Below are 27,709 nucleotides of genomic sequence, written 5' to 3' on the forward strand. Positions count from 1 at the left end.
TAACTGAACTTTTTTTCGCTGAGTTGTAATGCCAAATGTTTGTTACAACGTGTTTCTAACAAATTTTGTTTATTTATAGTGAGTTTAATGTTAGCAAAATTTTCGAAAGTAGATTATTATCGGATAATTTGAACTATTTCGGGCAAGTGAACTACTTTATTAATCTTGCAAAAAAATTATTTTTATCGTATTTTGAGGCATATTAATAATAAAATAGTTTATAATAATTATTATATTATATATTTATTTTATTATAATTTACTACAAACTCTAATTTTTGTGTCCTTTGTAACAATGTCATACAAATATATATATTGTTACGCTCGCCGGGCGTCAGCACACTTCCACACTTGCACTCGCGCGCGACACGTACTCCGGCTCTCACTCAAAGAAGTAACCCAGGTAGCAAACACAAGTCATTTTGACGTCAAATTTTGGTCCTTTACTGACCATTCCTGACGTCACTAACTGGCGGCATAATGACGTTAAAATGACGGTCTAATGTCACAGACAATTGACGTCATTTTCTGACGTCTTATTGACGGCAAAAATAGGTCCATTGTACGACACCGGTTTCTAGAAATGTTTTTTATGAAATTAAAATGTTAAAATGTCTACTTGATAAACGTTTATAAAAAAATGTTCTTTTTCTTTATCTAAGAAAAAAAAAACTTTTTTAACTGTTTCGTTACATGCCATGTGCGTATAGCCGCTCTCAAGGCGGTCACCCATCCTAGTACAGTACCGCGTCCGAGTCGCTTGACTTCGATGATCCAGTGGACAGTGACGATCTTCTCACCCTGATGCTTCCTTATTAACTGTACTTGTCTATAACAGGTACATCTTTAAAGTGTTCAAAAATCTTGTAATGATACTCTTCTTGATAGCTATAACACTGTGTGAAATAGTTATCATAAAACTATAATCACACGCAACTACATCCACTTATACCATAAATTCGCCACTTCAATCATAAAGTTGCTAAACAAACATATTGCAGTTAATTTTGTGGTTTTTATTTTATTATTACTTTATTAAACAATATTAAGAAGTAAAAATAGTTATATTACAAAAAGATCTTATTTGGACGACTTTAAGACGTCTTTAAAATGACGTCTTTAGATGGTCTAAGAAATGACGTCTTATAAACGTCCATTATTAGTCGCCGATGTCATAGACTAACCTAACCAAAAATGACTAAAAATAGACGTCATAATAATGTTATGGAATAACGTCAGTATAATGTCATTTTTAAAGACATAGTCGCTTTTTGGTCATTTGACGTCATTTGTACAAACATGACTAGTATTTGACGTCAAAATGACTTGTGTTTGCTACCTGGGAAGGCTCCTTGATTATAGAAAAAGGAACTTATTTATTGTAGCTCGTTAGTACAAAGAGCTCGGGAAAACACGTCCGAACGTGACGGTGACCCAGAGCATAATCTGACAGTCAACATTGTAAACAAGACAGCCGTCGCTAGGACGATTCGCAACTTCTGCTACGGGGCGACCCGCATGAGCGCACGGCACGGGCGTACAGCACGGGCGTAACAATATGTAACATGTTTAGAACTTTTACTGACAATAATATCTTATAATGTATACTCATCATAGTATTATTACTCCTGAAAGAAAGAAATAATAAAATATAATGCAATATTTATAAAAAGTATTATACAGTATACCTACTAACCTTACGCTGTAATTAAGCGATACACACCAAATATTCAGTTTTAATTTTTAACTTTATGACATGTTGTGCCACGCTGCCACTTTGTAGATACATTAAGTTAGTGGTTCAGCAGTTAGTAATTCCACTGCTGTCCGCTAAATTGTAATACTTAATAATCTAGACATCGTGACGGTTTTCAACTTGCTCGAATGGTTTAATTTACCCGAACTTCCTCTAATTCAAAATAGATATTAAAAATTTTTTCTTTGAATCTATTGAGTCTTGTAAACTGTTGAGTTTGTTTCTCTTAAAGAAGACAAACAATAATTATGTAATATTTTTTAATACTACTTTATACCACTATCTTTATATACTATAATTATCTTGATAACAGGCCTCCATGACTGATAAGTCTTGATGAAATCGCTCGCTCTGCTCATTGCTAACAGTTTCTACATTTGTTGCAAAACTCTAAGCGAGAGCTGAGAAAATTTCTTTCCCTGAGACCATTCAGTGATATGCCCATTCTCTTTTGTAGTTTTCCAAAAAATCAAAGACTAGTTGTTAACATCTTCTTCTGTATCTCCCAAGAAGTATTCTTTAAAAGATATCCAAGCAGCTCGTTCAGTTAAGTGACTTTAAAAATAATTTTTTAGAAGTCTTTAAATTTGAGGACTAATAAACATGCCTTCCTTCAGCTTGGCCTGACTTATTTGCGGAAAATAGTTACATAAATACTAAAAAGAGGTCCGGATTGTTTAAGCGCTTTCGCAAAGTTTTTTATAAGATCGAGTTTAATATAAAGCAGTATACTATAAATGAAGCGCACGATCAACTGACGTTTTTTATATACGCAGAGGCGAGTTAATTTTAGACATCTGAAAAGTTCCAGAACTTTCCGGATCGTTTGAAATAATATTCTTACCTTCTATAAAGTTTCTAAATAATTTCTATTTGTTAGTCATAATTTACTTGTATTGCCAATAGGACCTAAAATGTTTTAAATATATTACAATTTACTTTAATATCACTTATTTTAAAAATTCTTAAAAAACATTAAATAAGATGTGGTGGATATTTTTTTTATGGGTGTATGTTTTGCGTGGACTTGTATCTTTGAAAATTTAAGGTATTTATTAATTGAGCAAAACATAGTAAAAAAATGTAATGTATTAGTGTTATATTATAAGAATGTAAATTCAAATAACATTTCTCAATTATTTTGAAAAACCTCTCTCTTTTAACATGTTTTACTATGTCGGTATAGTCATATTGCTTAATCTACAATTCTACAAAAATACCTATAAAGTTTTTGTATTCGATATCATGGTAAACAATTAAAATTTCTGTAAATATAATTACATATTTACATGTAATTTACTCTTTTCTGTTGACCTACATTTCTAATATTTTCTTACGTATGTATACTGTATCATATGTAATGACCAATCATGTGTTATATAACCAACACTGGAGAAATGATTATTCTGCATGCGAATGTCGTCATTCAATTTCAATGATGATAGTAGTATAGCAAATGACATATTAATGATTTATTTATGCATCTTTACTCCTCTTATTTTTTTGCTTAAATAGCTAAGTTGTCGAGAAATTCTCAATATTACCAGCCTGTTACGTAAAGTAATATTAAAACGTTTATCTCGAAATGAGGAGAGGAGGAATGCTACACTAGGCATACAGATACATTTGGTCTCAGGATCTGATTGAGAGACCACGCCAGAAGTTTTGCGTTACAATGTTAAGTCGTGTCATTTTCATTGTTTGTTGTATTTTAATGAGTAATTTCGTGACAGCGTCGAAACCATTGTCAATTTTAGTGATACAGCATATTCCGTCGCCTAGCCATCACGTCTGGACGGAGCATTTGGTTAAAGGGCTGCTTCGCAAAGGTCATCATGTACACGCAGTGAGCACACATGAGACTAAGGTCAAGGGTAAACTCGCGCAGAATTTGACATACGCCGTAAGTATATTAGATATTATATGAGATTTGCGCGAAGACATTCTGAAAGATATAAATCGATTACTTTCAAATTATAAAACAAATCAGAAAAAAATATAACTTTTCTATTTTAAAATATTGTTTTCTATTTTACGTACTTACGATCGATATGGAGATCTTTCGCAAATCTTAATTTATCATATTTTTATATGTCCTTATCTCTTATATAGCGAAAACTCGAAAAGTACTTATTATTTTCAGGTTTTCGATGGTCTGATGCACACTTATGAAGAAGCCGAGGATTATAATCCAGCTGCATTGAAAGAGTACAGTACACTATATATGATCCATTTTGTGTATCAGTTTATCATTAATACATGTGATACAGTGATAAAAACTAAAGCAGCGAAAGAACTTTTGGAAATGACTAAATCTGTCGAGTTTGACGTTATAGTGCAAGATATTACTATGTCTCATTGTTTCTATGGATTATGGGAGGTAAAGCAATCATTAATTATTTAGTTTATTTTTAAACTGCAAGCGACTTAACAAAGTTGTCTTATAAATCAAGTGTGTTTGCGTAGCTAATTGAAAGTGCCTAGTCATCGCTCATATCAGCGATAACCTTGGCTTCTTTTATCATTTGTTCAAAACAATTAATGTATTGAAATGCGATTTTATTATATTTTTCCAATACGCAAAATGTGAAAAAATACGTTAAAAATATCTTTATACAGATATACAGCGTTCGGAAATTCAATCGACAAATTTTCAGAGGTTAGGGGGCATTATAAGGATTATTTTTTGCAAATGGACCCGGGGTCGGAAACACGTTGTTACATCGGGAATGTCAGTGGCAAAAGGCTCTGAGCAAGGTGAAATCAAGGACGATCCCAGCGTGTTTGCCAGAGTCCGCTAGTCCATGGTTCGGCGCTATTGTCTGTGCAAAAATCATGAGGGACAACACTTCGAGCACCTGCTCTAAGACACCCTCCTACATGACATCGCTCATAAGCAGTATAGCGATGTAACGACACGTTTCCGACCCCAGTCCATTTGCATAAAAAATGATCCTTATAGTACCCTCGACAATCTCTGAAAGCTTGTCGGTCGAATTTCCGAACACCCTGTATAGGTTTACAATCGGGAAGTTACTGAAACTGTGTAACATAAGTAGAGAGACCGAAATGAGTTAAACATTATACTATAGAAGAAATCGGGCGTATCTCGTTTGACCACATAACAATTGGACATTGTTCAATTAAACACTCAATTGGATATATAGGCATATATGTATAGTGAGTGCAAAAAGTATTTGTACAAGGGAAATTTTTATGAAGAAGCCTTATTTGTAGAAAATAAACACTAATTAGCAGTTTAACAAAGAACATAATAGATGGTATATTTCTTAAAATTATTTAAACAAAAAATATAATAAAACAAATATGTTATTCTAATAATAAACAAAAATAGGAAGAACTATATTATTTTAGTACACAAAAAGTATTCGTACACTTCTTTTTAATTTATGTAATATATTAAATAATTTTTTGGGTTTTATTTTTAAAAAATAGTTGTACAACACAATTATTTTTCAAAGCAATATATATATTCTCTTTGTAATTGGCGCAATTTAAAGATTTCACATCTTTTTTTGAAATACATATGTCACTTGGGTTAAGTTAGGTAACACTTTGTGATATAATAATTTTGTTAAAGAAAAATTGAAGCTACTACCACTTAGGTTGGATTTTTGGATATATACATATCACTTAGGTTGAGTTAGGTAACGTAACTTTGTGATATAATTTTGTTAAGGAGAAATAAAGCTACCATTTAAGTTGAATTTTTGACTTTATAAAATACATTGCGCGTGTACTTGGCGTCTTTTTTTACCTTTTTAAAAAAATGTAATTTTGTACTGATATCACGCATTTTGTAGTGTTAAGGGTGTTCTAACGAGTTAGTTAAAATGTAACGAAGTTGACGAAAATTTAATATCATATTGTGTATTCTCTTTCAAAATTCAGGGCCAAATTTCAAATTGATTCACAATTTAGATAAAAAGTTATCAATTCTTGAATATCCGTTTTACAAAGGGTTTTACAGAGAAAAGTGTAAACATTAAAAAATGTAACCAATATAATAATATTTTACACACAAGCAGATCATCAACAAACAAAAATATAGCAAGAAAATTTAAAACAATTTACAATTTTTTTTGAAATTTTTTTTTGAAAAAAATAGTAGTAACAGTTATTTACAGTCACTAAATCTACGTCTTTTACATTCTATTAGATGTTCCGTAACTATTTATATACATTTTTTTGTCTTTGGATCCCTCGAGAATTAATATATCAGAGTTTTTAATATTTCCTGCATACTTTAGGTTGGGACGATACCTATAGAACATCCTTAAGCAGAGATCGGCAAAAAAGTTTTCATTTTTTATTTTTTTATTTTTCACGAAATTAGCAATAACAAGTTAAATTTTTATTGAATTAGAAAATTAGTAATAGTGACAAAAAATTACTAATTACATAAAAATTAATAATATTTAGGTGAAAGTGAATTACAGATTCCCATGTGCGAATTTCATAAAGGCTCAGCGCTGGCTTGGTACTGGTGCCAGAGTTACCAGTACTGGCTGACGATTCTGGGCCAGTACAAGCTAAGATCGGGGTCATTACTGGGGCAATGTCGGAATGATAACACGGGTCCCAGTCTTGGCGCCAACTTTGGCCCGACACAGAGTACTAGTACGGGGACAACACTGATTGCCAGTATTGGGCCAACTCTTGGCGCCAACTTTGGCCCGACACAGAGTACTAGTACGGGGATAACACTGATTGCCATAACATACTCGCGGCGTGTTGCTTTCGTGCCGCGGTCGTTACTTCCGGCGCCGCTCGAGCAAAAAGCTTTCTAAATCCCCTCGCGGCGTGTTGCTTTCGCGCGGTTGTTACCTCCGGCGCCGCTCGAGCGAGAATTTCTCCAAGTCCAATTCGGTCTTTCGATACTCGTGGCAATGCTGTGTTCGTATAATAGACCGAGAGCTGGCTACGAAAATACCAACGTCATTTGTTTAAGGAAATTTTCAACCTCAAACGATTGTGGCAATGTTGCAAATCAAGAAAGCGCAAGTCTGGCTGCTGGCCGGTGGTGCGTTTAGCGGGGGCGTACGCCCTTAGCTGTAAAATATCGAGGATGAAAAACGTCATATGTGTACGGCTAAAAATTTTTTTGCGTGTACTATATAATATTGTAAAGTACTTGCAAATATTGCCAGACCTGTAGGTAGGGTCTAAAGTATTGCCAGATCAGGGTATAACTGCTTAAGGGGGTATACCACCTTTGAGCATGAAATTTAACCTCTTTTTCACGATTTTTTTTAACATATAAGGAATAGAGCAATCGAAAATCGGCTTTAAGGGGTCTTTTTATTATACATTGAAGATGTAAAAAAAATTTTTTTGTATATAAAATTATTCGTATATAAAATATACACCCTGTCAAAAGAGGCCATGTGCGTCCAGCTGGTGTACACGATTTCGGCTGACTGGTATGACCTAGAACAGAAATCCAAAAAAATTCTTAATCTGTGATAGATTGGCTATGTAGGTACGTAGCCGTTTTTAAATTGGATTGTTAGTTTTTTTTTGGGAACCTATTTTATACACGATTTTTCAGTGTAAATTTGGACACTTTTGTTCAAATTAGTGTCAATTTCGCAAAAATCAGTATTTTTCAAAAATCCTACGTACCTCCATAACCAATCTATCACAGATTAAAAATTTTTTTGGATTTCTGTTCTAGGTCATACCAGTCAGCCGAAATCGTGTACACCAGCTGGACGCACACGGCCTCTTTTGACAGGGTGTATATTTTATATACGAATAATTTTATATACAAAAAAATTTTTTTTTACATTTTCAATGTATAATAAAAAGACCCCTTAAAGCCGATTTTTGATTGCTCTATTCCTTATATGTTAAAAAAAATCGTGAAAAAGAGGTTAAATTTTATGCTCAAAGGTGGTATACCCCCTTAAGCAGTTATACCCTGATCTGGCAATACTTTAGACCCCACCTACAGGTCTGGCAACATTTGCAAGTACTTTACAATATTATATAGTACACGCAAAAAAATTTTTAGCCGTACACATATGACGTTTTTCATCCTCGATATTTTACAGCTAAGGGCGTACGCCCCCGCTAAACGCACCACCGGCCAGCAGCCAGACTTGCGCTTTCTTGATTTGCAACATTGCCACAATCGTTTGAGGTTGAAAATTTCCTTAAACAAATGACGTTGGTATTTTCGTAGCCAGCTCTCGGTCTATAAGTTACACGACGGTGGCGATCGACTACGAGCGCGAGCGAACGGGAAACGATGCTCCCCGCATCGACTTCGTCGTATGTCCCCCTTTCGTGTACGTATTCCATGGCATGCGTTGTGCACAAACGTTTTACACATTTGTACGGACCAAGCGAAACGCGTTTGCACGTCCGTACGTATCGCTCGTGTCGCTCGGCTCGCCGAGCGCACCGCACCTCTTATAGTACCCAACCGGCCGGCCGAGCGATCGGCGACGCACGGTCTTACCCACGGTCGCTTACGGGCGCTGGAGGCGAAATATCGAGACCATCGGGACTTGACCGCTGAGAGCGACGACGACGGCATGAACGCGGTCGTTACCTCCGGCGTGGGCTCTAGCGAAAACTCCCATCACGGCGTGTTGCTTTTGCGCGGTTGTTACCTCCGGCACCGCCCGAGCGAAAATTTTCTAAGTCGACCCAATACATGCCCAGTACTGAGCCGACTCTCGGCCGTAGATCAATATCACTTCTGGCCTTATACACGATCAGTACTGAGACGAGACTCGGCTCAGAACAGAATATGGTTGCATGGGGGTACTGGCACAATACTGATCTAGCGGTTTATCCGTACTGGGGCAGCACCACCCATCAAGTCTTGGCAGCCAATATTGTGCCACTTCTGGGCCATGCGGACAACTCTGGCAGAAATCCGACATTCGCACATGGGTTACTTAAAGAATTGGTAATTAAAGAATTGGTAACTTGTCAGAAAAAAATTTCTAGTTCGTGAAAGTTAGTATTTAGGTGAAAATGAATTAATTTCTTTTGCAAATTAGTAATTAGTACAAATAAATTCTTTATTATTAAAATAATTAATAGTTTGTAAAAAATAAATTACTACTTATTTGAAAATTAATAATTAGTAAAAAATAATTATTAATTTTTTCAATAATAAATAAATAGTCTCAGGTAAATTACTTATTTTAAAAATTATTAATTGGTTGAATATAAATAATTTAATTATTGCAGTTAAAAGTGGTTTAAAAAATAATTATGTTAATGTTATATATATATATATATAATAATTATATATATATAATTATTATATATATAATAGGATAATTATTATATATATAATAATTACATAAGCCGGGATTTAGTTGCACATTTTGGGCCGATTCCCGAGGCGACGCCTCCTATACCCCCACTACCGCTCGAGGCTCAGCGGCCGAGCCGCCGATCGCTCACGTGACGCGTCATCGCAGGAGCGTCGCGCGTGCTATAAGCATGATGGAACTGTAATCTCCCCCGAATAATATTAAAAAATTAGTTATATAGACGGTTAGAATATATAATTATAATTAGGACAATAGTTTCCGCGCTACCCATAAGGTACTATTGCTGACGCGTTTTTTTTAAAGTGGTATCCCCAGTAGGCCTACTCCACTGAAAAGATAATATGTATTTTTCTTTTTTTCCTTTGAATGATAAAGTAATCACTGTGCACTGCGCAGAATGCATTTTATTTGCAATTACTGCGCCTATCGCAGAATGCATTTCTGTTCCTCTTTATTTTACTCTCATCACTGCGCACTGCGCAGAATGCATTTTATTTGCAATTACTGCGCCAATCGCAGAATGCATTTCTGTTCCTCTTTATTTTACTCTCATCACTGCGCACTGCGCAGAATGCATTTTATTTGCAACTACTGCGCCAATCGCATAATGTATTTCTGTTCCTCTTTATTTTACTCTCATCACTGCGCACTGCGCAGAATGCATTTTATTTGCAATTACTGCGCTAATCGCAGAATGCATTTCTGTTCCTCTTTATTTTACTCTCATCACTGCGCACTGCGCAGAATGCATTTTATTTGCAATTACTGCGCCAATCGCAGAATGCATTTCTGTTCCTCTTTATTTTACTCTCATTTACTAATTGGTCGATTTTCTAGGCTGTTTACATGATTTTACAATAGATGGGATATCTATAGGAATGTTAGAAGAACTAGCTCGCATTAATGAAGTTAATGATTTATCGCTTAAGGAAGAACGTTTATCGGTTTTTATCATTTTCATTTTCGAAAACGAGCATTCACATAAGTATGTGGATCCGAACATGGAAAAAATTTGAAGACCAAAATTTTTAAGATTAGGGTAATTTGAATTGTTTAAAATCTTAAAAAAGTCCGCTCCTTTTTCTGGACGAGTTTTGAGGGAAAGATCATTTTGCAAATCGCAAAGTTCCTCTTGAAATTCTACATTTTGTTTTTCGATTTCCGCAGTGAGAGGATTTTTGAACAAAACTAAGTCCTTTCTAAGACTTTCGAAGTCAGTAAAACGCGTGTCGAACTGAGTTATTAATGAGTCAATTAACTGAATATGTTTTTTAAAATTACAGCTTGTGCCGTATTCTTCGAAGAGAATCTGGCAAGAGGGATAGAAATAAAGAGCATCTTTTTTTAAATGATTTTTAAATAAAATTAATTTTCTACGAAATGAGTCAATATGACTAACTAATTGACATATTGTTTGGTCGGGCTTTTGCAGCTTTAAATTTAAAGTATTTAAATGATTGGTTACATCGGTGATAAGAGCGAGTTCACAAACAAACTCCGTATCTTCGGAGAGAGATTTAATGTCATCATCTTTGCCACTAGACATTTCTTGCAAGAAAAGGAAGATCTCTTTTCTTATCGCAAAAAACTTTTCTAAACATTTTGCAGCACTGAGCCATCGGACTTCACAATGTAGGGGTACATCTGTATAAAGTGCATTATGTTCTTCGAGAAAGTGTTGAAATTTTCGATGAGAAAGAAACTTGTGGCCGCCTTTTATTGAATTGATGATTTTTGTAACAGTTTTCATGACTGCAGACAATTTTATAGCTTTCCCACATAATGCTTCTTGATGAATAATACAGTGAATAAGGGGGAATTTTAAATTGCGCTGCTTTATTTAACCGAAGAAACCAATTTTGTGACCTACCATCGCTTTTGCGCCATCTGTTACTATGGCTGAACATTTCGAAAAATCGGTATTCAATTTTTGAAGAGTTTTTTCCACGGCTTTAAAAATATCTAGACCTGTTGTTGTGTCATGTAATGGAACAAAATCTAAGAGCTCCTCGACATGTGAAAAATCGTTTTGTACAATTCGAGCAAAAATACTCAATTGACTCACATGTCCAATATCGGTGCTTTCATCTAAACATAATGAAAAATAAGCACAACTGGCTAACAAAAATTTTAGTTTTTCTTCTATAGAACAAGCAATATCAGTAATTCTTGCTGCCACTGTCTTTTTACTTAAAGGAATGCTAGCAGCTTCAGCAAGCGTCAATGAATTGCCGAATGATTTTACTGCCTCGATGAGACATTCCTTTATAAAATTACCTTCCATAAACGGCTTAGAATGTTGGGCAATAAGAAGCGAAATAGCATATGATGCAGTGACAGCTTTTACCGAAGAATTAGCATTATTAGAATTATCATTAGAACTGGAACTTTCCTGATAAATCAATTTTAAACCCTCTATTAAATTACATTTTTCTTGACCTTCATATTTTGAATATTCACTTGCATGTTTTTTTTCATAATGTCTCTCAATGACAAATTTTTTTACAACAGCAGGTTTATATTTGCATAAAATACACACCGTGTGATTGCCAATAAGTGCAAAAAAACTATCCTCCCATTTCTTATCAAAATGTTGTTCATACCTTTGCTCACTGGCCATCGTACTGGTTTGACAAAAAAATTACACAATCATTAGCACGTACACTTAAGGAAAAACTACACAAAAAACAAACCTTATAACTTTTCAAAGAAATATAAGAATAACGAAGAATAATAAGAGTTTATATCCACGGACTTTATATCCACGTTTCACGAAGTGATCTGCCAGCGACAATAACGGTTGGAAAACAAGAAGGAATCAAAACAATTGCATATCGAATGCGCGGCATAGATACGCGGTATAGTCACAGTATAAGTAAGAACTTATACTGTGGTATAGTTAACGTAGGAAATTTAAATCTCTCTTCGTAAATACGAAGTTTCTTTGTGAACTCGCTCTTATCACAGATGTAACCAATCATTTAAATATTTTTAAAGCTGCAAATGCCCAACCAAACAATATGTCATTTAATTAGTCATATTGATTCATTTCGTAGAAAATTAATTTTATTTAAAAATCATTTGGAAAAAGGTATTCTCCATTTCTATCTCTCTTGCCAAATTCTCGTCAAAGAATACGGCACAAGCTGTAATTTTAAAAAACATTCACTTAATTGACTCATTAATAAGTCAGTTCGACACGCATTTTACTGACTTCGAAAGTCTTAGAAGGGACTTGATTCTGTTCGAATATCCTCTCAATGCGGGAATCAAAGAACAAAATTTAGACTTTCAAGAGGAACTTTGCGATTTGCAAAATGATCTTTCCCTCAAGACTTGTCCAGAAAAAGAGGCGGACTTTTTTAAGATTTTAAATAATTCAAGTTACCCTAATTCTTAAAAAAAAGGTAAAGAAAGGCGCCAAGTACACGTATAGTAGTGTATATGTTGTTACCTCGAAAAAAAAGAAAGTGGTAGTATTATACCTCGAAAAAACCTAAGTAACAAGTGGTAGACGTACTCTTTGTATCTCGAAAAATCTCGAAAAAATCTAAGCAGTAGTATCTTTATTTCCAAAAAATTATAACCCAAGTGATACACATCACAAAATTATGTTACCTTATATCAAAGAAGAGTCGCGCTTCAAGTGATCTATTACAATTACAAAAAAGAAATGATATCTCTTTAAATTACAGCGCCAATTACAGAGAGAACATATATATTGCCTCAAAAAATAATTGTTGCATTACTTTGAAAAATCTTTACATGGTGTCAATTAGAAAAAGAATGTATGATAACAATTTTATAAGATTAAAAAATTTTATTTAAATTTAACAAGGGAATACAAGATATTTAAATACAAAGTTTACATGTGTATTTTTTAGTGGTCACAAAGAATTACAGAGGAACAGTACAAAATAAAAATATTTTATTAAAATATTTAATCCAACGAGGGAATACAAGGTATTTAAATACAAAGTTTATATATGTATTTTTCAATAGAATAAAAGATTTAATCACAAAGAATTACAGAGATAGTACAAAATAAAAATATTTTATTAAAATACATAAATTTTTCTTGTAAAAAAACTTGGCGCTGCTAGACCTCGAAATTTTAAATAAATAAATAAACTTATCCTATATTTAATTATAAGCCGCATTATTCACCGTCGTCACGCACACCCATATCACTTGCTCGCACATACACACCACGCTGATAATCATTTTGTTACTCCCGTCGCATTCTTCTATGAATTATTTTTATTTATTGTTATCCTTATTTATTTAAAATTTCGAGGTCTAGCAGCGCCAAGTTTTTTTACAAGAAAAATTTATGTATTTTAATAAAATATTTTTATTTTGTACTATCTCTGTAATTCTTTGTGATTAAATCTTTTATTCTATTGAAAAATACATATATAAACTTTGTATTTAAATACCTTGTATTCCCTCGTTGGATTAAATATTTTAATAAAATATTTTTATTTTGTACTGTTCCTCTGTAATTCTTTGTGACCACTAAAAAATACACATGTAAACTTTGTATTTAAATATCTTGTATTCCCTTGTTAAATTTAAATAAAATTTTTTAATCTTATAAAATTGTTATCATACATTCTTTTTCTAATTGACACCATGTAAAGATTTTTCAAAGTAATGCAACAATTATTTTTTGAGACAATATATATGTTCTCTCTGTAATTGGCGCTGTAATTTAAAGAGATATCATTTCTTTTTTGTAATTGTAATATATCACTTGAAGCGCGACTCTTCTTTGATATAAGGTAACATAATTTTGTGATGTGTATCTCTTGGGTTATAATTTTTTGGAAATAAAGATACTACTGCTTAGATTTTTTCGAGATTTTTCGATATACAAAGAGTACGTCTACCACTTGTTACTTAGGTTTTTTCGAGGTATAATACTACCACTTTCTTTTTTTTCGAGGTAACAACATATACACTACTATACGTGTACTTGGCGCCTTTCTTTACCTTTTTTTTAAGAAAGGTAATTTTGTACGGATATCACGCCTTTTTGTAGTATTACGCATTTTATAAACAGTATGTACAAAGTAAAGCTATTTGGAGGTATTATACTACCACTTTGTTTTTTTCGAGGTAACAACATAATACATATACACTACTATGCGTGTACTTGGCGCCTTTTTTACCTTTTTTTTAAAAAAGGTAATTTTGTACGGATACATGTCACTTGAGTTAAGTTAGGTAATATAATTTTGTGAAAAAGATATAAAGCTACCACTTAGGTTAGATACATGTCACTTGCGTTAAGTTAGGTAATATAATTTTGTGAAAAAGAAAATAAAGATTTCACATCTTTTTTTGAAATACATGTCACTTGAGTTAAGTTAGATAATATAATTTTGTGAAAAAGATATAAAGCTACCACTTAAGTTAAATTTTGAATTTACAAAATACATTGCGTGTACTTGGCACTTTTTTTTACCTTTTTTGAAAAAGGTAATTTTGTACTGATATCACCTATTTTGTAGTGTTAAGCAAGGATCTGCAAAACATTTTAATTTTTTATTTTTTAATTATTCACAAAATTAGCAATAACAACAAATACATAAAAATTAATAATATTTAAGTAAAAGTAAATTATACATTTCTCACAAAAATTGAAGGAACACTAAATTTATCTTTAAAAATAGGCAAAATTCGAGCAGCTGTAACTTTGTTAAAAATGAATAAAATTTAAATTTCAAGCTTAAAACCTCTACTTTCGAAAGGTTACTATTATTCGTCCAATTTTTATTATGTCTAGACATAATTTTAATTCAGCGGATTTTTATTATGTTATGACATAATTTTAATTCTGCCGCTAGGGAATTTTTAAGTCGATTCTTATGAATCAAGCTTGAATTTGATGTCTAGGTGTCCCAGGTTGCCGATAACGAGGTCCACATAGTGCGCTCCATAGTTTTCGGTGTCCAGGTGTATTAATACCTTGAATTCGATGTCCACGTGTTCCAGGTTGCCGATGACGGGTTTCAGAGAGTGCGCTCCATAGTTTTCGGTGTCCAGGTGTAATAATACGTTGAATTCGATGTCTAGGTGTCCCACGTTGCCGATGACGAGGTCCACATAGTGCGCTCCGTAGTTTTCGGTGTCTACGTGTATTAATACCTTGAATTCGATATCTACGTGTCCTACATTCAGATTTAAAGTTATTAATACACCTAGACACCAAAAACCACAAAGCGCACTATGTGAACCTCGTCATCGGCAACCTGGGACACGTAGACATCGAATTCGAGGTATTATTACACCTAGACACCGAAAACTACGGAGCGCGCTATCTGGACCTCGTCATCAGCAACCTGGGACACCTAGACATCAATTTCAAGGTATTAATACACGTAGACACCGAAAACTACGGAGCGCACTATGTGGACCTCGTCATCGGCAACCTGGGACACCTAGACATCGAATTCAAGGTATTAATACACGTAGACACCGAAAACTACGGAGCTCACTATCTAGACATCGTCATCGGCAACCTGGGACACCTAGACATCGCATTCAACGTATTATTACACCTGGACACCGAAAACTACGAAGCGCACTATGTGGACCTCGTCATCGGCAACCTGGGACACCTAGACATCGAATTCAACGTACGATTACACCTGGACACCGAAAACTATGAAGCGCACTATCTGGATCCCGTCATCGGCAACCTGGGACACGTGGACACCGAATTCAAAGTATTAATACACGTAGACACCGAAAACTACGGAGCGCACTATGTGGACCTCGTCATCGGCAACCTGGGACACGTAGACATCGAATTCAACGTATTATTACACCTGGACACCGAAAACTATGAAGCGCACTATCTGGACCTCGTCATCGGCAACCTGGGATACCTAGACATCGAATTCAAGCTTGATTCATAAGAATCGACTTAAAAAATCCCTAGCGGCACTTTCTGCCAAGCGTAGAGAACCTTCTTTTCCGGCAGCGGTGGTAATACGATGTAAGGATACGAAATCTCTCCAGATAAACAGCAATTGACTCAATATGTATTATATATACCTAATTTACCTAAGTAGAAATCTTCCTCCTGACCGATAAGTCTATCGACCTAATTTAATTTACCTACTAGATCGATCGAAATACGCGCGCGATATCGAAACTGGCGATACCTGCGCCGCCAGTGTCGAAAAAGTGAAAGTGACGCGACTCCAGCCAATGAAATGATGGCATGGCATGAGAGACGGTCGACGTAGACGACGACGACGTATCTTAAAAATAAATTTTCACATTTGGACTTTGCGTCGCAATATCTCCGCTCGTAGGGCACGTAGCCGGATATTTATAAGAGAAACCCCCCCCTAATTCGACCCCAAACTATCGATCAAGCCTACTTTGAACTTGATCCGTTCACTCGTTATCGAGATCTCAACATCTCGGGTACTCGCAACCCGTCGCGTCGCGTAAAAGAGTCACGGTCGGTCTCGCTCCGCGTGTACTTGGCACGAGACACTACCGTGTCTCTTGATCTTAAAAAAGGGTATCCCACGGTAAGATAGGCAAAATGCCACTGTCAATGAAACGGAAAAATGACTTTGGATTTGCATAAGTACACTAAAAAAAGAATTTTCTATGATTTTTCCGACCATCCATCCCCCCTCCTTTTCCTAGTGGCACCAAAAAGCCGCTTTTTTCGAAAATTATTTTTTTTCTCCGGTTCCTTCATGTTAAAAATTTGGAAAAAATTTGAGAATATAGCTTATAAAAAGTACTTAGCACACAATTTTTTTGAGCTTTAGGCGCGTTGAATACCTAACCTAAAAAAATAAAATAAATATTTGAATCAATTTTTTTCTAATTTCTTTGATAGTTGCAGGTCTAATTACTCTAGAAAATTGTATATTTTAATGTTCTACATGTATTAGAATTTTTTCAGATTTTTCGGAATGGTGGGCCGTACTCAAAAATGCGAAAAACCCTATTTTTAGCCACTTTTGGGCCTTTTATGGTCCTCAAATAATTGATAGTGCCTTAACTGACTCTAAAATAAACATAATATATTACTTTTGGATATATGTTGTCAATATTTGATACATTCCGATACGTCTCATATGTTTTTGAGCATGAAATCAGTCATAACTCAACGAGAAAACCCTACTTTTTGTATAAAAGTGCCTATTTTTCGTCGATTTCTGGATTTTTGGTTATTTTATCTAAGTTTTTTTTGCATATGATCGGTAAATGTGAATATAAATATAATAAAAAAAATTGTATCTCTTATACATATATTTCAAAGAAATCGTTCATTTATTCAAATATATACATTTTCATGAAAAAAAATTAATTTTTATGATTCCATGATCGTCTCTTTAATCCTCCTCGTCACTCTCTTCCTCAATTACTGGTGTTACTTCTTCGAAGTCAAACAATGTTGTAAGTATCTCAGCTGGTCGAATAATTCTTGACAAGTATCTTGCATGAGACAGGTAAAAAACTATGGCGGCTATATGCGAGCAACACCCTACAGTTCTGTTACCATTAGCGCAGTCACAGCAATCGTCTGACACCGTTGAGTCTCACACTATCAGGTTGATATTGTAAATAAGATTTATCAAATCTGATAGTGTGAGACTCAACGGTGTCAGACGTTATTGCTGCCATAGTTTTTTACCTGTCTCATGCAAGATACTTGTCAAGAATTATTCGACCAGCTGAGATACTTACAACATTGTTTGACTTCGAAGAAGTAACACCAGTAATTGAGGAAGATAGTGACGAGGAGGATTAAAGAGACGATCATGGAATCATAAAAATTAATTTTTTTTTCATGAAAATGTATATATTTGAATAAATGAACGATTTCTTTGAAATATATGTATAAGAGGTACAATTTTTTATTATATTTATATTCACATTTACCGATCATATGCAAAAAAAACTTAGATAAAATAACCAAAAATCCAGAAATCGACGAAAAATACACTTTTATACAAAAAGTAGGGTTTTCTCGTTGAGTTATGACTGATTTCATGCTCAAAAACATATGAGACGTATCGGAATGTATCAAATATTGACAACATATATCCAAAAGTAATATATTATGTTTATTTTAGAGTCAGTTAAGGCACTATCCCAGGTAGCAAGGTGACGTTAATATGACGTCAATAATATTAGTCATTTTTTGGGTACGACGTCATTTTACCAACTTAAGACGTATAAATGTCGTGACTTTTTTGACGAAATAATAACTAATCGTAGAATGACCTCATTATAACGTACCATTGACGTCATTTGTATAACCATAAAAACACTTCGACAATTTAACCAAACTATAACGTCCAAGTAATGTTAGATTTGTGCCCATTTAATGGCGTTAGTTATTTATCCATTGTACGACGTATCTGAGACGTCAGAATTTCGACCAATAAAAGACGTTAGTTAAATCACTTTAATACGACGTTCCTGGTTCGTCAGATTGTAGACCAATAAATAATGTTAGTTAACTGACGTTAATACGACGTACCTGAGACGTCAGACTTTAGACTAATAAAAGATGTTAGTTAACTGACGTTAATACGACGTACCTGAGACGTCAGACTTTAGACTAATAAAAGATGTTAGTTAACTGACGTTAACACGACGTACCTGAGACGTCAGAATTTCGACCAATAAAAGACGTTAGTTAAATCGCTTTAATACGACGTTCCTGGTTCGTCAGATTATAGACCAATAAATGATGTTAGTTAACTGACGTTAATACGACGTACCTGAGACGTCAGACTTTAGACTAATAAAAGATGTTAGTTAACTGACGTTAATACGACGTACCTGAGACGTCAGACTTTAGACTAATAAAAAATGTTAATTAACTGACGTTAACACGACGTACCTGAGACGTCAGACTTTAGACTAATAAAAATGTTAGTTAACTGACTTTAACACGACGTACCTGAGACGTCAGACTTTAGACTAATAAAAGACGTTAGTTGACTGACTTTAACACGACGTATCTGGTTCGTCAGTTTGTAGACCAGTACCCAACCCAAGGAGCAAAGTGACGTCAGAAGACGACATCGACATAATGGCGTCTATTTTTAGACATTTTTGGTCTATGACGTCGGCGACTAATAATAATGGACGTTTATAAGACAATGATAACTATTTCATGCAGTGTTATAGCTATCAAGAAGATATCATTACAAGATTTTTGAACACTTTAAAGATGTACTTGTTATAGACAAGTACAGTTACTAAGGAAGCATCAGGGTCAGAATATCGTCACTGTTCACTGGATCATCGAAGTCAAGCAACACGGGCGCGGTACTGTACTAGGATGGGTGACCGCCTTGAGAGAGCGGGGCTATATGCACATGATACGTAAAGAAACAGTTAAAAAAGCGTTTTTTTTCATAGATAAAGAAGAAAAACGTTTTTTTATAAACGTTTATCAAGTGGACATTTTAACATTTTAATTTCATAAAAAATAATGTAGATTAAAAAGTTGTCGTCTATTTGACAACATTTTATGGTCAGTCTTGTGACTGCCATTCCAAGATGACGTCCAAATGTTCAAAATCTGACGTACTTTTATTTCGTCCCGGCGACGTCATTAATTACGTATTAGTGACGTCAATATATGACGTCACGGAGATGAGACAAAAGTACGTCATTTTTACGGCACTTTGACGTCATTTCATAACGTCGCAATCGTCAGAACATGACCAAAAAATGACGTTAAATAGACGTCACCTTGCTACCTGGGATCAATTATTTGAGGACCATAAAAGGCCCAAAAGTGGCTAAAAATAGGGTTTTTCGCATTTTTGAGTACAGCCCACCATTCCGAAAAATCTGAAAAAATTCTAATACATGTAGAACACTAAAATATACAATTTTCTAGAGTAATTAGACCTGCAACTATAAAAAAAATTAGAATAAAATTGATTCAAATATTTATTTTATTTTTTTAGGTTAGGTATTCAACGCGCCTAAAGCTCAAAAAAATTGTGTGCTAAGTACTTTTTATAAGCTATATTCTCAAATTTTTTCAAAATTTTTAACATGAAGGAACCGAAGAAAAAAAATAATTTTCGAAAAAAGCGGCTTTTTACCCTTAGGAAAATTTACTTAAAAAAACTTAAAATAAACTAGAAAGTTTACCAAAGAAATTACTATTGATAAACTATTGATAAACTAGAAGTGATTTCGAACCAAACTTTAAGTATTTCTATAATATACTTTAAAGGTTACTTTAAGTTAACTCATGCAATTACTATTAATCACCCAAAAAAAAATATTCTGTCATTTAGTGGCTCCCGCTTGATTTTAGAGGATTTTCCTCTGAAATACGGTCTCAAGAAGATATTTTAAAATCTAGAGGAATATCCTCTAACCATGAGACACTAGACTTAAGATTGCAGTCCTCTTAATACTAGAGGACACTGATTTCCGATATTCACCCGGAATAAAAAAAAATTATTTATTTCGAAATTTTATTACTATTTTATAACTAAATTTGTTTCTTAAGATGCAGTCTATGATTATAAATATTTTCTCGTATTTGAAAAACACACTTTACCTTGGTGGGATTCGAACTCGGGACCTCTGGATCGTGAGCCAACTGCCTTACGTGGTAGACTACTTCTTAATTTGATGTAAGTGTTATATATAGTCTACATATGTCATAACCAGCGCAAATATATAATTTTCCAAAAATCATCTTAAGAAACAAATTCAGTTTAAAAAGAGTAATAAAATTTTGAATTGGATATATGATATAATATTTCTTAATGTCTCGTGTGGTGCAAGTGTGGTGAAAAAGGGAACTTGTCTTTTTAAGTATACTGTTGAAACAACACGCATAAGTTAAAATCAGCTTTAAGTATTACCTTTATAAAAAGTAAAGTTAAAGTATATTTATAAGTATTACGTTTGTTAAAAGTAAATTTAAAGTATATTTGCGACTTGCTTATAAAGTTTTTATTGAGGTTAATAACTTAAAGAAAACTTTACGCTTGGCTGTCAGTATACTATTAGTCTACTATTATACTATTAGTATACTATTATTACGGCTAGTATACTTTATAATACTTTAAAATACTTTAAGTAACTTAAAAAAACTTTAAGTAAATTTTCCTAAGGGTTGGTGCCACTAGGAAAAGGAGGGGGGATGGATGGTCGGAAAAATCGTAGAAAATTCTTTTTTTAGTGTACTTATGCAAATTCAAAGTCATTTTTCCGTTTCATTGACAGTGGCATTTTGTCTATCTTACCGTGGGGTACCCTTTGGTCTTCGAATTTTTTTCCATGTTTGGATCCACATTCTTATGTGAATGCTCGTTTTCGAAAATGGAAATCATAAAAACCGATAAACGTTCTTCCTTAAACTTAAACGATAAATCATTAACTTTATTAATGCGAGCTAGCTCTTTCGTTCATTAATAAATTTCACATTATTTTTCTTTTTAGCGGAATAGGCCTACTGGGAAAACCACTTGAAAAAAAACGCGTCAGCAATAGTACCCCATGGGTGGCGCGGAAACTATTGTCCTAATTATAATTATATATTCTAACCGTCTATATAACTAACTTTTTAATATTATTCGGGGGAGATTACAGTTCCATCATGCTTATAGCACGCGCGACGCTACTGAGATGACGCGTCACGTGAGCGATCGGCGGCTCGGCCGCTGAGCCTCGAGCGGTAGTGGGGGTATAGGAGGCGTCGCCTCGGGAATCGGCCCGAAATGTGCAACTAAATCCCGGCTAAAGTTTTCAAAAAATATTTCTAAATATTTCTATAAAAATATTGCGAGAAACATTTTAAAATGGTTTTAGGAATATTTTAAAATGGTTTAAAAACCTTTTGTGGTAACATTTTTAAGAATATTTTAAGAATCTTTTAAAAATATTTTTAAAAACGTTCTTTTTTATCACCCAGATAAAATTTTCTTAAATATTTGAAATGTATTTTTAAAACATTAATTCAAATCTACATATTTATTGTATCATAATTTTGTTTCAAAATATTTAAAAAATATTTTTATTTTTTATTGGTTTTATAATCTTTTTTCAAATATTTTCAAAAATATTTTTGAAATATTATGAAATATTCTTAATTAAAGATGTATGTCGCTTATGTCAAAATAAAGGGATAAAGCTGAAATTTACAGAGATTGTGCACTTATATATCCCAAAAACCTGTGTTAAATTTGCGATCGATTGTCCGACCCGTTTCTGAGATATTTACTTTAAAAGTTACAGAAATTGTATATATATGGGACATTCCACGTCAACTGAGACAGAGCTATGCCCAAAATTTGTCACGACCAAAAAAATCGTTCCTGGGCTCAAAATGTTCGTACTCTCATGTACTTTCGTCCACAATAGGACGCCAAATACACGTCATATGAAGGACATATGACGTCGTGGACGAAATATGACCTTAAATTGACGTCAATAAGTTCATGTGTGCTACCTGGGTGGTTTATCATCAAAAGCGATATTAGTGCCGCATAGTGTCGAAAAAGTAAAAGGGACACGGCGACGACGATAATAACGACGTATCTTAATCAAAATAATTACATTTTGGACTTTGTAGCGTAATATCTCCGCTCGTAGGGCACGTAGAGGAAAAATAAAAACACTTTTATTATATAAATTGATATAAACTCTTTATTAGTCGGCCTGACTGGCAATAATTTAATAATTATAACGACTTTTCGACCTCTATTTTGGGTCCTTATCAAGTTAATGCTGAAACAACGTAAATTGCCGGTAATACATAAAGTGGAAACAATGCGGATTACAAAATTCAACTTACATGGATCAATGTGCGTCAAACATTGTAAAATTACAAGTCATCGTTAGACTTTAACAAGGCGGTTGAAAAACAGAACGTAAACTTCGTGAGGCATGACCGTCACGTATAGCGCCCGACGAACAACTGATATACTTGTGTCGTGTCACGAATAATCATAAATAAATAAATTGACATAGAGTATGAAGTCTAAAGAGAAGCTATTATCCTATCGTAAACCAATTGCAAGTTTTCTGTGTCCTGCAATTTTATAGCGTCGGTATGCTTTTTAATTAATATCATCTCGGCAGTTTCACGTTTTGCTTCCTTATAGAGGAAGCTTTGTTTTCGTGAATTTCGTATATAAACCTTCAATTGCGTATAAAGTTGGGTTTAGTCAACCAAATTTAAAAAAATTATATATGAAATAGGGGTAGAAGAAACCAACGCAGAGATTGGTTTTTGAGTTTTTTCTGCCAATATGTTCAGATTGTTGTAAAACGTCGAAATATCGCCTAAAAAAAATGTCCGTATGTGTGTGTGTATGTGCATATTTGATGTTGTGGTTGCTCTAACTTCCGCAAATATTGAGATATCGGGCTGTTTTTTTTTTAATCGATAGAGTATCATTCAAGGAAGGTTGGTATTGAATTTGGCGATAATCGGTAAAGGGGTTCTTTTTTAAAAAAATTTTGAATTTTTTTAGAAATGTCCGTGGTTGCTCTAACTTCCGCAAATATTGAGATATCGGGCTGTTTTTTTTTAATCGATAGAGTATCATTCAAGGAAGGTTGGTATTGAATTTGGCGATGATCGGTAAAGGGATTCTTTAAAAAAAAAATTTGAATTTTTTTAAAAATGTCCGTGGTTGCTCTAACTTCCGCAAATATTGAGATATCGGGCTTAATTTTTTTTTAATCGATAGAGTATCATTTAAGGAAGGTTGGTATTGAATTTGGCGATGATCGGTAAAGGGGTTCTTTTTAAAAAAATTTTTGAATTTTTTAAGAAATGCCCGTGGTTGCTCTAATTTTTGTAAATTTTGAAATATTGCGCTATTTCTAATTTTATTATATTCTTCAGTCTTTTTTCTACCCCTATTTCATATATAATTCTTTAAGATTTGGCGAAGATCGATGAAGGAGTTACCGATTTTTAAAATCTGTCGACCGGTATTAGAAAAGTGTGTTTTACGCTGTAGTTTTCTCAATATTTAAGATATTGATCTATTTCTAATTCTATTATATTGCTTCCTCAAAGAGGAAGCTTTGTTTTCGTAAATTTCGTATATGAACCTTTGATTGCGTATAAAGTTGGGTCTAGTCAACCAACTTTAAAAGAATTATATATGAAATAGGGGTAAAAGAAACCAAAGAAAAGATTGTTTTTTGAGTTTTTGATGCTAATATGTTAAGAATGTTTTAAAACGTCAAAATATCACATTAAAAAAATGTCCGTATGTGTGTGTGTGTGTGTGTGTGTGTGTGTGTGTGTGTGTGTGTGTGTGTGTGTGTGTGTGTGTGTGTGTGTGTGTGTGTGTGTGTGTGTGTGTGTGTGTGTGTGTGTGCGGATTTGATGTTTGTGGTTGCTCTAACTTCCGCAAATATTGAGATATCAAGTTGTTTTTTTTTTTTAATCGATAGAGTATCATTCAAGAAAGGTTGGTATTGAATTTGGCGATGATCAGTAAAGGGGTTCTTTTTTAAAAAATTTTTGAATTTTTTTAGAAATGTCCGTGGTTGCTCTAATTTCCGCAAATATTGAGATATTGGGTTGAATTTTTTTTAATCGATAGAGTATCATTTAAGAAAGGTTGGTATTGAATTTGGCGATAATCGGTAAAGGGATTACCGATTTCTGCTTAAAAAGTGTATAAGATGTACATGTAATTTTATATAGAGTATTATTAAAAGAAGGTTGTTTTGAATTTTGTGAGGTGAAAGGGTTATCGATTTCTGTTCAAAAAATGTGTAACGATTTCTGCTTAAAAAATGTGTAAGTTATTTGATGGATAAAGTATCATTTAAGAAAGGTATTGAATTTGGCGAGGATCGGTGAAGGAGTTACCGATTTTTGCTTAAAAAGTTACATGATTAGTTATACATGTAATTTTATATAGAGTATCATTAAAAAAAGGTTGGTATTAAATTTGGTGATAATCGGTAAAAAGGTTCTTTCTTTATATTGAATTTTTCAAAATTTTAAATGCCTTTAACTCAAGAAGTGATCAACCAAATCTTAAAGAATGATATATGAAATAAGGATAAAAAAGACTGAAGAATATAATAAAATTAGAAATAACATTGGGGAGACGGCTGGTCTACTGGGTAGAGCGCCAGATTCGTAATCCGGAGAACCGGGTTCGAATCCCGCTAGGCCACTAAGAATTTCTCAGCAAAAACGCTGCCCCCCCATCTAGCGGAAAGAGGTATCCCTAGATGGAAAAACTGGGCTCCGTCTTTCGGAAGAGACGTTAAACCGTTGGTCCAAAGGAATAAGGAATAGGGAGGAATAGGAAAGGATAGGGTTGGGTACGTCCCTTTAAAAAAAAAACGCCCAAAGACAGGTTGCAGTCGAATAGGGTTGGGTACGTCCCTTCAAAACGCCTTTAAGGCCCCTTAGGGGTAAATAAAGTATATATCTTTATCTTTATCTTATAAAATTAGAAATAGTCCAATATTTCAAAATTTATCCATCCAATAACTTAGGGTAGATTGAGGCGAATCGGATTAATATAAGTTTTAAGACAATTTTCGTTAGTGTTTTATTTTAAACGAGCTATTTTTTTTGAGATTCTGCTTATTATGTAGGATCGTAGCCTCGTGCCATTTAAAATTATGGTCAAAATCCATTCTGTGTTTGCTGGCGACCGAATGATGACTGGAATGCTTGTTAATGTCCGCGCAATGCTCCTTAATGCGGGTCTCTAAATGGCGCTTGGTTTAACCAATGTAACAAGCATTGCAATCCGAACATTCTAGTTTGTAGACAACGCCCGTGCATTTCCTACTCTCTAATGTGTCCTTCCCTCTTTTAATTAGTGCGTCTAGTTTCTTAGGAACGGTATATAGGGTACTCAAGCCGTACTTACTAAAAATGCATCGCAAACCCTCACTGAAAGTTTTGACATACGGAATAGGGATGTAACATTTGAGATCAGGAACGGCCCTATCTGTGCGGTTGTCAGACTCATCGTTATCTGATTGTTTGTTAATTTCTGCGAGCCTTCTTAGAATGTGTTTATCAACGAGGGAGGCCGGAAAGCAATTATTTAACAAAATGGATTTTATCAAATTGATGTTATCGTTGTGAAACCGTGCATCAGACAGAAGTATGGCGTGGTCGACCAAGTTTTTTTTTAAATATAAATTGACTCCAAGATATCGATTGAGCCTATTCAGAACTCGATCCGTTCAGTCATTATCGAGATCTAAAAATCTCGGGTACTTGTAACTCGTCGCGTCGCGTAAAAAAGTCACGGTGCGGTCTCGCTTTACGTGTACTTGGCGCGAGACACTATACCGTGTCTCTTAATACGAATCCAAGTGAGCGTGTCCGATTGAACGGTGTCCATTTGTTATGTAGAAAAACGGATGCCACTCGAAGAAATCAATCATTTTTATTAGCACATAGAACAAAAAAGTATACGTGTATAGACTTATAAGAATAAATATTATACAAAAGATTTAAGGATTTGGCTGGTTACAGTATTTTAGTAATTAAGTAATATATTGTTGCGCTCAGAGATTCTTACTTGCAAACTCAGAACTTTTGCACTGTTATAAATAATTGAGGATTATTATTGCAATAACACTAACTTAAATTGAAGACAATACGTAAAACACTAAACAAAAATATAATAGTTAGCAAATTACAATACCTTTGCATAAAGCGATAGTTTATATTTATATAAATAATATATTATTTTGCATTATATATGCTAATAAAAATTACGGTTTCTTTCTATACAAACAAAATGGAATCAATTAAGTGTTAGTTTTTCAAAATAGTACTTAAATTATTTTATTTTGTTTATTTATTACAAAGTAATAGCTATATTTAGTTTTAGCTTCTTACATTGTATGTATAGGTATTATTTTTTAGGTTGCTAAAGGTAAACCACCCATAGTAGGCTATGTTCTATTTGGTCTTGCACCTTGGCTGAAGGATTATGTCGGTGGTCCAAGTTATCCGACTGTTCGAACCCACCCTACATCCGTTGCGAAACCTGAAGGTTTGTGGCTGAGAACATGGAATGCTCTATATTTCTTTGTGGATGATCTCATAAGATATTACTATTACTTCCCTATTATTCAACGACTTACTGAGGAATATGTAGGCCATGCAATGAGGCCATTACATGAAATAGAAAAAGACAGAATTAACATAATACTAATTAATAGTCATCCTGCGTTCGAGCCTGCGATTCCATTGCCGCCGAACACCCTGGAGATCGCAGGTCTAAATGCCCAAGCCGTGCAACCAATTGCCGGCGAGATAGTCGTGACGTATTCTGAGGTAAGAGCAATTATACTTCTTGAAGAACTTACTTGAGAAACACAATTTAACAAATATTCCAATTAGAATATTAGGAAAGAAGTTGTGTATACTGAAACGTTATAATTTTAACGAAACTCTGTATAAATTATTATCTAGATTTCATTTGTATTCAAAGATTCTCGAACTAGGATTTATCATTCCTTCTTGTGTTGCAGATATTTCCGTTCCATTCAGGATATTTTATAGTGTTTTAATTAGCAAAACTGTGACTAAATTATTAGATCGGGGAAAATCTGTAATTTTGCTTTTATTAAATATAATATTAATATAATAA

At 33.9% G+C, this 27,709-nt stretch overlaps 1 protein-coding gene and 1 long non-coding RNA gene across 4 annotated transcripts; one reads left to right on the top strand and one right to left on the bottom strand.

The window, feature by feature from the left end:
- Window positions 1-226: 226 nt before the first annotated feature.
- LOC139784509 (uncharacterized) lies at window positions 227-4,109 on the bottom strand. Of its 2 annotated transcripts, none has more exons than XR_011721590.1 (2): window positions 3,800-4,109; window positions 227-3,700 (listed from the first exon to the last, which is right to left on the bottom strand). It is a non-coding gene; the product is annotated as an uncharacterized lncRNA (long non-coding RNA). The 2 variants fall into 2 exon arrangements; XR_011721588.1 differs by having other exon boundaries at window positions 3,796-4,109.
- Window positions 2,121-27,709, top strand: LOC139784508 (UDP-glycosyltransferase UGT5-like). Of its 2 annotated transcripts, none has more exons than XM_071723697.1 (5): window positions 2,121-2,533; window positions 3,271-3,658; window positions 3,899-4,135; window positions 26,980-27,393; window positions 27,591-27,709. In XM_071723697.1, the coding sequence occupies exons 2-5, from the start codon at window positions 3,431-3,433 to the stop codon at window positions 27,627-27,629; spliced, it is 918 nt and encodes a 305-aa protein (XP_071579798.1). In that variant the 5' UTR covers window positions 2,121-2,533; window positions 3,271-3,430; the 3' UTR covers window positions 27,630-27,709. The 2 variants fall into 2 exon arrangements, 1 of the variants encoding a protein (XP_071579798.1); XR_011721587.1 differs by having other exon boundaries at window positions 2,124-3,658; window positions 26,980-27,109; window positions 27,279-27,393.

Source organism: Temnothorax nylanderi, unplaced genomic scaffold (genome assembly GCF_030848795.1).
Source record: "Temnothorax nylanderi isolate EJ_2023f unplaced genomic scaffold, tnyl_v1.0 TNYL_tig0638_pilon, whole genome shotgun sequence".
Taxonomy (NCBI): Eukaryota; Metazoa; Arthropoda; class Insecta; order Hymenoptera; family Formicidae; genus Temnothorax; species Temnothorax nylanderi.

What these genes read in the sequence shown, in the direction of transcription:
- LOC139784508 (XM_071723697.1), top strand. Translation starts at nt 3,431, where the DNA reads ATGTTAAGTCGTGTCATTTTCATTGTTTGTTGTATTTTAATGAGTAAT. An exon ending in CGCAGAATTTGACATACGCC is followed by an intron (nt 3,659 to 3,898) that starts GTAAGTATATTA and finishes TATTATTTTCAG; the next exon opens with GTTTTCGATGGTCTGATGCA. An exon ending in GTTTCTATGGATTATGGGAG is followed by an intron (nt 4,136 to 26,979) that starts GTAAAGCAATCA and finishes ATTATTTTTTAG; the next exon opens with GTTGCTAAAGGTAAACCACC.